Source organism: Engystomops pustulosus, chromosome 1 (assembly GCF_040894005.1).
Source record: "Engystomops pustulosus chromosome 1, aEngPut4.maternal, whole genome shotgun sequence".
Taxonomy (NCBI): Eukaryota; Metazoa; Chordata; class Amphibia; order Anura; family Leptodactylidae; genus Engystomops; species Engystomops pustulosus.
This window is the reverse complement of record NC_092411.1, coordinates 178,468,035-178,482,723: the sequence shown is the minus strand read 5'-3', so window position 1 is coordinate 178,482,723 and position 14,689 is coordinate 178,468,035. Positions and strand designations below refer to the sequence as shown.

The 14,689-nt window shown below is 41.7% G+C and overlaps 1 protein-coding gene across 2 annotated transcripts in view; it reads right to left on the bottom strand.

Moving 5' to 3' along the window:
* Window positions 1-13,609, bottom strand: part of LOC140068392 (poly [ADP-ribose] polymerase tankyrase-1) — a 150,621-nt gene extending 137,012 nt beyond the window's left edge. For both annotated transcript variants that reach the window (XM_072113995.1, XM_072113996.1), the window contains exons 1-2: window positions 12,831-13,609; window positions 2,405-2,629 (exon numbers count right to left, since the gene is read on the bottom strand). In XM_072113995.1, coding sequence (XP_071970096.1) covers window positions 2,405-2,629; window positions 12,831-13,407 — 802 coding nt within the window. In that variant the 5' untranslated portion in view covers window positions 13,408-13,609. The remainder of the gene's footprint in view (window positions 1-2,404; window positions 2,630-12,830) is intronic.
* Window positions 13,610-14,689: the final 1,080 nt, after the last annotated feature.

The following is a 14,689-nucleotide window of genomic DNA, read 5'->3' as shown; positions in this document are numbered from 1 at the left end:
CCCACCTTCAAAAATCTATAACTTTTTTATTTTTACACGTAAAGAGCTGTGTGACGGCTTGTTTTCTGCGTAACAAATTGCACTTCATAATTATGGTATTAAATATTCCATGCCATGTACTCGGAAGTGGGAAAAAAATTCCAAATGCAATGAAAATGGTGAAAAAACACATTTGCGCCATTTTCTTGTGGGCTTGGATATTACGTCTTTCACTGAGCGCCCCAAATGACATGTCTACTTTATTCTTTGGGTCGGTACGATTAAGGGGATACCAAATTTGTATAGGTTTTATAATGTTTTCATACATTTACAAAAATTAAAACCTCCTGTACAAAAAATTTTTTTTTGATTTTGCCAACTTCTGGCGCTAATAACTTTTTTTATACTTTGGTGTACGGAGCTGTGCGTGGTGTCATTTTTTGCGAAATTTGATAATATTTTCAATGATATCATTTTTAGGACTGTACGACCTTTTGATCACTTTTTATAGATTTTTTTAGATTTTTCAAAATGGCAAAAAAGTGCCATTTTCGACTTTGGGCGCTATTTTCCGTTACGGGGTTAAACGCATTGAAAAACCGTTATCATATTTTGATAGATCGGGCATTTTCGGACGCGTCGATACCTGATGTGTTCATGATTTTTACTGTTTATTTATATTTATGTCAGTTCTAGGGAAAGGGGGGTGATTTGAAATTTTAGGTTTTTTTATTATAATTTTTTTTTTTTAACTTTTTTTTATTTTTATTTATACTATTTTTCAGACTCCCTAGGGTACTTTAACCCTAGGTTGTCTGATCGATCCTATCATATACTGCCATACTACAGTATGGCAGTATATGGGGATTTTCTTCCTCATTCATTACAATGTGCTATCAGCACATTGTAATGAAGGGGTTAAAACGAAATAGCCTCGGGTCTTCGGAAGACCCGAGGCTACCATGGAGACGGATTGCCGCCCCCCGATGACGTCACGGGGAGCGGCGATCCCAGGTAAGATGCCGGCAGCCCACGCTGTAAAAACACCCGCGATCGGTGCTAGCACCGATCGCGGATATTACCGGTAAGCCTTTGCTGCAAAATGCAGCAAAGACTTACCGGCTATGGAGAGGGCTCAGCCCGTGAGCCCTCTCCATGCAGCGCGACGCGACCGCCGCCGTGAATACACGGCGGGCGGTCGCGAACCAGTTAATTAATATGCACATTTTTGGCAGAGGCTATTGGGGCATAAAGTAGCTTCTCCTGGCTGTAGGAGCAAAGGATACTTCATGCCCGCTAGCCTCTGCTGCTTCTTCTAATCACCGACTTCTTCAAGCTCTGCATATGAGCAGTAACTCATTGCTGGCGGCAGAGTGCACAAACTTTTCGTGGCAGCAGCCTGCACACTGGCGTGCACAGAACTTAAATAAGTAAGGAGTGCACCAAAGAACGCTGCGGACCTGAAGGTAGGTGGCTAGTGGTTAGCAGGGTGTTGAATAGCCCTTGGTCCCACAGTCCAGAGAAGCTACTCCATGCATTAGCCTCTGCCAAAAATTGGAATATCTAATAAATGAATGTGTGAGTGTTCGCTAAAAGAATCTGCACCATCGAGTTTACACTCACAAAATTTTGCAGTGCCACTCTCTGTGACTCAGGGAATGTCATAGACTAGATTTTGCGCTGAAATTTTCAACACGGGCTTTCCAAAATACACTTATTAACCGCCATATACAGGATCCACTGTCTGCTGCTGCTGTGGCAGTTAGAAACTGAGCCGTGATTGGTTGCTGTTTTGCTACAGGTCATTAATATAAGCTCTGAGCTTTGATTGGTTACTATAGGCAATGAGTTTAAGACACTTCTGTGTTAGCTAATATGGATAGGGATACAGAGATAAGGGAAGATTTATCAGAAATGTTTGAGGTAAAACTGTTCCAGTTGCCCATGGAAACAAAGCAGAGATCAGCTGTAATTTTCTAAACAGCTGTGGGAAAATCAAACTTGAGCTCTGATTGGTTGCCATAGGCAATTAAAGCAGTTCTGTTCTCAGACACTTCGGATAAATCTCCCCATAGACAAAGTGACGGTCACAGAGCCAGAAACCGGTCACAGAGCGACATACATAAAAAAATTACAGCTACAGCTAATTAGTTATATAAAGTATGGATAAGGTCAGAAAGTGTTATAGAATTAGTGGAAGATTAAGACTTAGCATGTTAATAGAAACCTACCATCACATCTACCTTAATAGGTAGATTCCTGATGGTAAGTTTACTTTAACATGATAAAATACATTTTAAACATTCTTAATGATGTTTTAACATTTGTCCATCCCTATCTTGATGCTTTTACTTGCTTAAAACAAAATGCTGTAAGTAAAAATTACAATGACTAGAAGACTGAGCCCACCTCAGTACCAACTCACCTATGCAAACATCTATCTTTCCTTTAATTGCAGCCTCATGTAAAGGAGTGTAGTTCCAATTGTCTCTGGCATTGGGATCTGCACCCTGGCAAAGAAGAAGGGTCACAACTTCAGCATGACCAAAGGAGCAAGCATTGTGCAGAGGAATGAGACCACCATCATCTCTAGCATGAACGTTTGCTCCTGTCTGCAGCAAATGCTCCACAACATCTTTTCTTCCAAAACCTACAGATAAAAAAATAAAGAACATTTTAGTTTGAACAGTTCCTACATAAAATGTGAGAAAACCTTAACCTTCATCAGAAGGTGCTAATTCCCCCAAAACCGGATCACCACATACAATGTACCAATGTTTCTGTAACATACCGTAGATTTCAATCTAAGGGCTTCCTTTAAGTATTTTGTTATAAATACAGGATTAATGGGATGTGAACTTTTATCCTCCTTATCATATTTTTTCATACTTTCACTTGTGTTTTTGTTCTTAAACTTTGGGGATATCCCCTTTCTCTATGCCTTTCTTTAATCACGAGCCCTCTTCATACAGAGATGGGCTTTGCTGCATATAGTAAACCTCTTCTTTGCCGCCAAAGTTTCCAGCGGCACTTAAAACGCTGCCGGCGATCGGTTGCCATGACAGCCTCGGGTCTTCATCAGACCCAAGACCCAAGGCTGGTTTATGCAGATTCGTTACAATGAGCCAGTGGCTCATTGTTATGTATACTCTGCAGAAATGCCATAAACTGCAATACAGTTGTATTCATTCATATGGTAGGAACGATCTGACTATCTAGGGTTAATGTACCCTAGAGGTTCTAAGAAATTGTGAAAAAAAAAAAAAAACTTAAAAAATGTAATAAAATGTATAAAATATAAAAAATTCTAATCACCCCCCTTTCCCTAGAACTGATATAAAATATATTAAACAATAAAAATCACAAACACAATAGGTATTGCCGAGTCCCAAAATGCCCTATATATCAAAGTATAAAAACGGTTATAACCGGCGGTGACCTCAGAAACGGGAAATGGCGCCCAAATGTCCGAAATGCGACTTTTATACCTTTTCACATGACATTATAAAATGTTATGAAAAGTGATCAAAATGTTGCAAAGTCCTCAAAATGGTAGCAATGAAAACTTCAGCTCATTTCATAAAAAATGACCTCACACAGCTCACTGCACCAAAGTATGAAAAAGTTATTAGCGTCAGAAGATGGCAAAGAAAAAATTCTCCTTTTTTTGTACACATTTGTTTAATTTTTGAAAATGTATTAAACCGCAATAAAACCTGTATAAATTTGGTATCACCGCGATCGCACCGAACCAAAGAATAAAGCTGAGGTGTTATTTTTAGTGCAGAGTGAAAGTCGTAAAAACTGAGCCCACAAGAATGTTACGCACATGTGGGTTTTTTTTAATTTTTCCACATTTGGAATTTTTTTCCCTGCTTCCCGGTACACGGCATGGAATAATAAATAACATCACGGGAAAGTAAAATTTGTTACGCAGACAACAAGCCCTCACACAGCTCCGTGCACGGAAAAATGAAAAAGTTATGAATTTTTGAAGGTGGAGAGTGAGAAATGAGCGAAAAAACCCTGCGTCCTTAAGGGGTTAATAACGAACATTCACCAAATGTCTACTTTATGTAAACATAGATTTGTGCGCATCCTCTCATTTTTGGGGCTTTGAACTTAAGGTGTGAGGTATCTGCTCAAGTTTTAAGTACCTTGAGAGGCCTAAATAAAAAGTAAAACCCCATAAATTACCCCATTACAGAAACTACACCCCTCAACTTACGCAAAACAACTTTTATGAAGTTTGTTAACCCTTTAATTGTTTTACAGGCGTTAAAACAAAAATCGGATACAATTTTGAAATTAAAGGAAACCTACCATTTAGAATGGTAGGTGTAAGCTGTAAGTACCGAGCACCAGCTCAGGGTGAGCTGGTGCCGGTACTTACTTTTGTTAGTGTTATAAACCGCGGTATCGCGGTTTTAACACTTTTTAACCGGTTAAGGACCGGGCCCTTTCCTGTTTTTTCATGTCCATTTTTCACTCCCCACCTTCAAAAATCTATAACTTTTTTATTTTTACACGTAAAGAGCTGTGTGACGGCTTGTTTTCTGCGTAACAAATTGCACTTCATAATGATGTTATTAAATATTCCATGCCATGTACTCGGAAGTGGGAAAAACATTCCAAATGCAATGAAAATGGTGAAAAAACGCATTTGCGCCATTTTCTTGTGGGCTTGGATTTTACGTCTTTCACTGAGCACCCCAAATGACATGTCTACTTTATTCTTTGGGTTGGTACGATTAAGGGGATACCAAATTTGTATAGGTTTTATAATGTTTTCATACATTTACAAAAATTAAAACCTCCTGTACAAAAATAATTTTTTTGATTTTTCCAACTTCTGGCGCTAATAAAACTTTTTTATACTTTGGTGTACGGAGCTGTGGGTGGTGTCATTTTTTGAGAAATTTGATAATATTTTCAATGATATCATTTTTAGGACTGTACGACCTTTTGATCACTTTTTATAGATTTTTTTAAATTTTTTAAAATGGCAAAAAAGGGCCATTTTCGACTTTGGGCGCTATTTTCCGTTACGGGGTTAAACGCATTGAAAAACCGTTATCATATTTTTCACTATTTTTCAGACTCCCTAGGGTACTTTAACCCTAGGTTGTCTGATCGATCCTATCATATACTGCCATACTACAGTATGGCAGTATATGGGGATTTTCTTCCTCATTCATTACAATGTGCTATCAGCACATTGTAATGAAGGGGTTAAAACGAAATAGCCTTGGGTCTTCGGAAGACCCGAGGCTACCATGGAGACGGATCGCCGCCCCCCGATGACGTCACGGGGAGCGGCGATCCCAGGTAAGATGGCGGCGCCCATGCGCCGCTATCTGATTGAGGCTGCCGGCAGCTTTGCCAGCAGCCCACGCTGTAAAAACACCCGCTAGCACCGATCGCGGATGTTACCGGTAAGCCTTTGCTGCAATATGCAGCAAAGACTTACCGGCTATGGAGAGGGCTCAGCCCATGAACCAGTTAAACTTTAGAGCAGGAGAGGCGCGCGCGCAACATCTCCGCTATTTCCTATGTAGGCGCGCGCACGCAGCGCCGAAGCCTGTTCTGGTCTAGAGTTTAAAAAGTGTTAAAACCGCGATACTGCGGTTTATAACACTAACGAAAGTAAGTAACGGCACCAGCTCACCCTGAGCTGGTGCTCGGTACTTACAGCTTACCCCTGCCATTCTAAATGGTAGGTTTCCTTTAAAAATGTTTTTGCTAAATGAATGTTTTTCATAAAATGTACACATTCTCAGTGGATAAAATACCAAAACGCTCCACAAAGTTTGATACCCAATCCCTCCCGAGTATAACAATACGCCATATGTGGTGGTAAACAGCAGTATGGACACACGCCAGGGCATTGAAGGGAAGCTGCGATAGTCAGAGCAGATTATGCATTGTCACTTTTTATTGGCTATACAATCTATTTTGATTGATTTGATTTTGATTATTTGGCAATTTGGACGTAAGGGCTTATTTTCCACAACATTTCATTAACTCCTGAATGTATAGAGGAAAAGAAAAAGGTCAAGTTTGGTCTCCTTTCTTTTCATATTGTTTGGGGGCCGTATTATTCAATAGATCACTACGATTACGGTGGTAACTTATTTATATAGTTTTTTTAGACTTTTTTTCCAATTTTACTGTAATACTAATAAAAAAAACTAATAAGAAAATCTCATTTGTTTTTGGAGACATAACTTTAATAATTTTTGGTTGACAGAGCTGGTTTAGGGCTTACTTTTTACGTGTTGAGTTGTCCTTTTCAGTGGTACCATTTTGGCACAAGTTACTTCTTTTGATGACTTTTTGGAACACTTTTTGCACAAGCTCAATGTATAACTGTAACAGGCTTTCGGAAGAGGGGAGGGGGTCCGATTTACTTACGATTCGCCTTACACTCTGCGGTCAAGCGGGACTGTGGCGTGTAAGGGGTTAAGGAATCCTCCGATCTCAGATGTTAGAGGCGGGTGTCGGCTACAATATACAGGAACCCACCTCCCGCCATTACGTCAAATGTCGGGAAGGGGTTAATTTAACGATTCTCCTTTTCACTCAAGGTTCCAGAACCTCTTCCCCATTCTCCAAGACCTTTTATGTATTAGTTGGTAGGGTCCCCTTTCAATTTCTTATATGTCTGCAGATCATTAAAGGGGTTGTCCGAGACTTCTTAAAACAAAAAAAGGTGGCCAGGAGGGAGGTTGTCTCAGTGCTGGGGCCCTGGGTTCAAGTCCCAGGGTCAACACAGGGTCTAACTACATGAGCGTAATATTAATCATAGGTAGCCCCATCCATTACCAAACATTTTCTAGTCTGTGGTCTGTATTAGCAGCCATATTTTGGGGTCATTATCTGTCCTGGGGCCTGTGTTATTTATCATTTCGGTGAGGGTATTTATGCTACTATCCAGAATATGACAGGGATGATAAGTTATTTAAGTTATTTGTGTTATTTGTAGTTTCTCGGGAGGTGCACCCCTGGTGTAATACTACTACAGTAGGCAATTAGCTAAAAAGCTATTTACCCCCTTTCTGCCAATCCCATTTGGTTATGTGTTAATTTTTTCTTCTTTCCTTTAAAAGTCCATAACTTTTGTGTATAGCACTCTATGAGGGCTTCTTTGTTGCATAACAAGTACTTCCTAGTAAAAGTATTTTATATTCCATACCAGGAACTGGGGAAGCATGAAAATAAATTCCAAATGCAGTGAAATTGTGGAACAAATGCAACATTTTTACAGTTTTCACTGTGAACTCCAAATGACACCTCCCCTTTCTTGTTTGGGTTGGTGCAATCACAGGGATACCAAATTTTTATTGGATATTGTTATATGTGAATTTTAAAATTATAAGCAGACAACAAAAAAGTGGACAGAATTATTTTTACACATTTGCCTTGTGCCCCTACTATTTCCTTTAGTAAAGAACATTCGGATGGTAGTTGACCCTTGAGCAGCATTGCCGGACGAGCATACTTGAGGCATGCAACAAGCCTAAGGGTGATGTCACACATGCCGTTTTTGGGCCGTTTTAAAGTAAAAAACGCAAGCGTTAAAAAATGCATCAGTTTTTAAATCTGAAAACGCAAACGGCCCAAAAACAGCCTAAAAACTCCAAGTGTGAAATCACCCTAAGAGTACGTTGGAAACAGGACAAAGTATGCATGTCTAAATGGTGGTCTATTTTCTATCTTGACTTTTGAAGATACGAAGGACCCTTAATATATATCTCCGATTGACAAATCCATTTTTCACCCATCTACTGTCTTTGATTCCAGTCTCACAGGACAAAGTATGCATGTCTAAATGGTGGTCTATTTTCTATCTTGACTTTTGAAGATACGAAGGACCCTTAATATATATCTCCGATTGACAAATCCATTTTTCACCCATCTACTGTCTTTGATTCCAGTCTCACTTTCTGCAATGGTATATATCTGTTAATTGTGTCTGTTTCTTTCTCTAACATTTGACTCCTTCTCTGTCCTACCTGATTTAATGTTTATTTATGCCCCTCAACAAGTTTGTTTTTCTCTGTTTAGAACTTGATCCACATTTGTTAAGTCTCCTAACTTAATTGTTTTACAAGCAAAATGAGGGCTTGGTTTCTTGTCTTCTCTGGGTGCGGTCACATGTTCAGTTTTTCAGATGCAGTTTTTGAAGCCAAAAGCAGGTGTGGATGATAAAGGGTGAGACAAATAATTAAAAGGTGCTGCTCCCCCTCCTACTTCTACTCCATTCCAGGTTTGGGCATCAAAAACTGCATCAGAAAAACTGAACGTATGACTGCACCCTCAGTGTATACATCTAGTGGTAGTATAGGATGCTTGCATTCTTTGTTTGCTTAGCATAATATTCTGCTAAGTATAATAATATTCTGACAAGTATGCGGCTGCAGTTATACATTGCAGTTACAGGGCAGGAGACAGGTAAGATGGCAGAGAAAAATAAACAATTATGTTTGACTAAAAAAAGTTTTCCATTTTCTCTCTGTTTGCTATGGTTGTTTTACTTGCCTACCGTCCATCTATTCCACTAGTACCAACTATCCATATCAATGCCTCACTTCTTCACTCACACACTATATACTTTATGTAACCATACTAACTTATCAGTCTACTGCTATGAAGCAAGAAATAACTTCTTACAAATCTCTAAACCTTATAAATATTCGGTGTATCCTATCCTTCTCCTCCAGCCGTAACCCTTTATAAATGTGGCCTATGGAATGCCAGCTCTGTGTGTAATAAACTAGAATCTCTTCACGATCTCTTTCTTTCTAAGTCCTTTGACCTGGTGGACATCACAGAATCATGGATCCAGCAGGATGACTCCTGGGTTGCAGAATTGCCTCATGGTGGATTACACTTTTCTCACTGTTCCGGACCTGAGAATTGTCAGGGAGGCATACTACACGTGTGGCTGTGGTACACCATCCTCCTGGCTCACCCTATCAGTTCCTTTACCACTTTGCCTCTTGGCTCTCTCACTTTCTATCCTGTGACATTCCAACCATCATGGGAGACTTCAACATCCCTGTTAACACTCCCATTCTCTCTAACCCCCCCCCCCCCCCTCCGCAGCTCTTAGCAATAACTACTTCTCTAGGTCTCTCACAACTGTTCGATTCCCCCACTCATAATGAGGGAAACATCCTGGATTTGGTATTCTCCAGACTTTCTTCAATATCTAATTTTACCAATTCTTCCTTTCCACTTACCATAATACCATAACCTCCTTTCTTTTACTTTCAATAATCCTTCACCTTCTACAAATCCTATTACCCATTACCGGTACCCAGGTGCAATAGAACTCACAGAAACCTTATAGTCTAAACTGCCCCCATCTCATCTTTCACTTGTCCAAACCTGGCTACAGATCACTATAATCACACTGTTAGAAGCGCGCTAGATGAGATGGCACCACTCACTATCTGAAATTTTCAACACAGACACAGGCAACTTTCACACACCGAAAAAACTTGTTTCTTTCTGCAGTGCTCCAGGATTGTGGAGAAAATCGCGCACATCTGCAGACTTTCTAAACTTCAAATTTATGCTAAAAACATAACTCTGCCCTTCAACTTTCTAAACAGGTCTATTTTACTAATCTAATATCCCCTCTCTTACAACCCCAAAAGGCTCTTTGATACTCTTCACCAAAGGTGCAGCCTTGGGGCTGAAGATCTGGCCGCCTACTTTAAGGATAAAATTGATTGTATGAGCTCGGAAATAATTGCTCAATCCACTCACCCCACTAATGCCCTTAACTCTGGTACCTTATCTTGTTCATTCTCTTCCTTTGAGCCACTCACAGAGGAAGAAGTGTCGAGGCTCCTTTTCTCTGCTCGAACCGTTACCTGCATCATTGACTCCATCCCCTCACATCTGGTACAGTCTACTAATCTGCTATCTCTCAGCCAACTCCCTCCTTGACCCCTACAATCTGGTTTCCACTCTATGCACTCCACTGAACCAGCTCTGTCTTGGTTTTCTTCCCATCTTTCTGACCACACTTTCAGCGTCTCCTTTTTTGGAGCATTCTCTTCTCATCTTCCTCTCAGTGTCGGGGTTCCTTGGGGCTCAGTCCAAGTCCTCTTCTCTTCTCCCTTTACTGCCCCCATTGGACAAACTATCAACAGGTATGGTTGATCTATGCTGATGACACCCAGCTATATACTTCTGCACGTAACATCAGCCCTGCCTTACTCCAGAACACTAATGATTGTCTCTCTGCTGGCTCTAACATCATGTCCTCTCTCTTCTTGAAACTTAATTCAAACCTCTCATGCATGTCTCCAGGACTTCTCCCGATTTGTACAAATTCTCTGGAATTCCCTTCCCTGGACTCGCAGACTAATACCCACCCTCCAACGTTTCAAACGTGCTCTTAAAACCCATCTCTTAAGGCAAGCCTATCATACTCGCTAACTGCATGAAATGTCAACTCTCCCTTTACTAATCCATCCTATGTCCTCCTCACTTCTGTTATTCGGAAAACAACAGATATATACCAAAATAAAGGGCATGTCCTATATCTCGCCGTGTTATGGCACCAGCCGCTCTCGCTACTATATGGCGAGAGGAGAGCAACGTTCATCCCTCCTCTTCTCCAGCACACAGCTGTATGTTCCCCGAGGCGTACCTTTAGCTTTGCTAATTTTTTTTTAAGTGGACTTTGGGGTCTGTCCAAAGACACCATCTAAGGTATTTCTACCCACAATTAAGAACTTTTTGGAAATCTGATTGTTTCCACGGTTGTACACAAGTGAGTTTTTGCGACAAACTGTCTTTCGGCTAGCCAGAGTGGTGAGCAGCTGGACAGAACTCAGCATGTCAAGACAGTTGAGGTTAGCAGTGTTCAATCCCATCAATCTAGCAAACACGTTCACACAATGCGTTTTGGAATGTGTTTTTCCAGATGCATTTACAATGTATTTCAAAACACAATGAAAATGGATCAAGACTCAGCAGTCTGGATGCATCTTCAGCGAAGGAGAACCTAACACATGGCTGCAATTCATGTTCCTGATGCTTTTATAATCGTGCACGCACTGTATTTATGGAGTATTTACATAGTGTTAACAATGTGTTTACATTTTGCTAACATAAATGCACAACAAGCCTTTGGCCTGCTCCACACAGACGTGTTCGGTTCATCTAAACCTACCTTTGTGAGGGTCAGATCCCAAGGACCAATCACAGTGCAGAGCATGGGAGTCCTTGCATCTCAGAACAACATGATGGACTGTCTGTCTGTCAACTGAACAGCAACACCGACAGTTGCCAAAAAGTTAGTGCTACTGTACAGTCAGGGAATCCTAATTCACAACAATGCAAGGACTCCCATCCACTGCTCTGAGCTCATTCCAAGGGATCTGACCAGCACAAATTCAAACCCACATTACTGGATTCTAAAGGAAGCATTCTAGATAAATGGAAGATATCATTTCATAAAATACATTACTAGTTTATAAATGCGTGATAAACCGACTTGTCAGATGACCTGGAAACAGTCACTGCCTGCCGGTTATAATCAAACCACAACACAGGTCTTGACATAGCCTAACATGCATCTATTCATATTTTTATGTCTTAACTTTAACATTGCAAAACCATATGCAATCACTGTTTATAGTCACCTCATTATTTTTACGCGTTCTGTCAGTGAAAGACGACATTCTTTAGTCCAAGGCTACAAGAAAATTACACAGCCAAACAACATTTTATCACCCCCATGGAGGACAGACTGAAGGGACTCCTACTAATCACTCATAGGAAAGGCCATATAGCTCAAGTGCACTAGAAGTATTGCTCACAAACTTCAGTGATCACTTCTATGATTTCTCACATGAGCTGTAAGCGACCGCTGAGAGCACAATTGGGTTTTGGTCACACACACAACAAAATTATTTCAGAACTTGGGGTTGCAAATCCCTGATGGAGCTGTGAGCTGCCCTCCAGAGATGGGCTTTTTCTGAAAAGTGGAAATCCTGTAGATAAAGCTATTGTACTTCTAATGTTCGTGAATGCGGTTGCGCTTGTGTCTGCCAATCCTTGACATGGCCACGTTAACTTTTGGATTACAATGCAAACACATTCACTATTGGGTGAGATTTAGCACCGTGACTCTAGCTCTGAATTTCATAACCCAGTTAGTCAGTTGGCTTCTACAAATAAGTGTTTAGATTAAATAGCTAAACAGCAAGGGCTGTGGCAATTTAAATAACACTAACTGTAGTCTAACACCCTTCTTCTTCATTCCAAATGTATAAAAATGGAGTATTGTGGTCAATATTACATGCAGAATAACCATTTTCTTACAAATTACCTTTTTACCAAGCAATTTATAAAGAGCTGTTAAATAAAATAACTATATCATCTGCAGGTTACTCAATGATCAGTTATCACTTCTTCAGATAATATCAAATAAAAAACCCCATTCAAAGATGCAGCACAGGAGAACTATCTGTGCAGATACAGAGCAGCACCATGACAGCCTTCCTGTGTAAATGATGAATGTTCACATTCATTGACAGCAAGAATAGTAGGGATGATATCATGATCCAATTCATTTCCACAACACAGCAGGTGCATCCTACACTACAGTATGGTGCTCTATCTGTGGCTGGAGTTGAGAATGTAGCAGTAATTGCAGAGGAGGAGTAGTGCCCTGTACTTGGACAACCCCGGGGTTTTTGGCATGGACCCTGAGGATAGTAGCCACATGACAGTTGCATGTAGGTCACTTGTCCTCACACACACAATGACTCCCGGGCTCCCTGACCCTATGACTAGGCCGGCTGACAGACACACATGCCCCTGACCTGCAGCGAAGTGTAGAGGGGTAGACTTCCTGCCAGCCATGTCCTTGGCATTGACGTTTCCCGGCTCCAGCAGTCTCCGCACTCGGGACACGTCCCCGTTCCTGCACGCCTCGAATAGTTCCCGGAAAGCTCCGCTCACAGCACTCAGTGGCCCCCCAGGGCCCATGCCGGCACTTCCTCCCACAGCCCCGCTCTCTGGGCTCTCTGCCGGACTGCCCCCGGAGGACAGGCTGGAGGAAGACGAGCTGGAGCTACTGCTGCTCCCGGAGCTGGGTGCCGGCGCTGGGGGCACAGAGGACGAGCTGGGGGACAATATGGCAGCGGCTTCACCCGGAGGAGGAGAGAGCGGCCTGGGCAGGAACCCCGGTAGAGGAGATGCCTCTCCCTCTGGCTGAGAATCCGGGCCCTGTCGCTCGGATGCTGGGGGCATCTCCGGGCTGCGAGGAGGTGTCTGTGGCTCTGAGGAAAGCGGCGGCAGAGCTGCAGGAGGAGGAGAGGAGGACGACGGGGGAGGCTGCTGTCCAGCTGCTCCGGACACTTGTTGTTGCTGGGAGCGCCGGGAAGTCATCGTCGCCATTTCACAACTGGAGTCAACTCCACTGCTGCCCCCGCGTACAGTAATACACGGGACGGCAGGCTCCTCAATCCCCTCTTCGGTCCAGTTCGTGCGGCCTACCACAATAACCGGGCGCAAGCTCAACCAGTGACGTCACCGACATGGGCGGGGCAAGTAGGGCATAAACAAAAAAATTATCCCAACACTGTACCAGTCTGGAAGGGGCGGGATTAAGGGGAAAGGCGTCTCTACGTGTGACCAGGGATGGCTGGCGCACGTTTCTATTGGTTAACATTATTGCTGGGCGGGACAGGATGAAAATAATTATGGTGTTTTTTTCGAATCAGCTTTATTCGCACAATAAGAACTGGTACAGTATGAATATGAAAAAGAGTAAACTCAACGTTATGTTAAATTATAGATTGGTGGTCTTAGCGGAGTTGGGCCAGTAATGCCATTTTCCCACAACAGTTTACAGTTCTTGTTTAAGCGTAAGACCTGGGAGCAGAGTGGATTGCACACTATGCAGTCTCCCTCCAAGAGAATAGGAGAGAGAACAGGGGAGATAAAAAGACAAGAGCGCTCTCCTAGTGTATTAACAACGATGAGCATGTGTAGATAGAAGATTTGTCCAGGTGGACTCTCACCTATTCCATGGTTAGTATCAGCATATCATCCTTATGGTCCAATGGGTCCTGGCAGCTCGATTTTTGGATTGAAGCCCGTCCTCCGTATTCCAGGGTCACCGGGGATGGTATTCCAAATGAAAAAATGCAACCTGACTTCTCCACAATCACGCGGACCCGAGCGCTCAAGAACCTTCAGGACACTCGATATTCTACTATCAACGTATGTTTATTATTTAAAAAATAATAAAAACGCACTGCTGCGACGCGTTTCGGTCCGGTACTCGGACCTTCTTCAGGCAGTATAAGAAATTACACAGTCTGCTGTTACAAATATAGGGAAATACCGGAAACAAAGGCTTTCGGTGACTGCTTTAGCTTCCGGTTCGGAGGTTAACCGGGAACGGTAGAACATAAATAACTGTTTTTAAATAAAAATTCATAAAATCTTCTATGTATGATAAATATTAAAAACATTTACATATCCACGTATTGGTAAAAAATACATTAATTCAAAAGTAAAAACTTTTTTTGTGTCTTTTCAGTGTGTATCAGATGATAAGCTAATTGTATCAAACTAGATAGGAGAAATGGTAGGATTTTACCTTAGCGGGCCTCGTGTTGGTAAAAGAGTGGCCCCAGGTATTATTCAAATTAATTCCATCTCGGGGAATTTA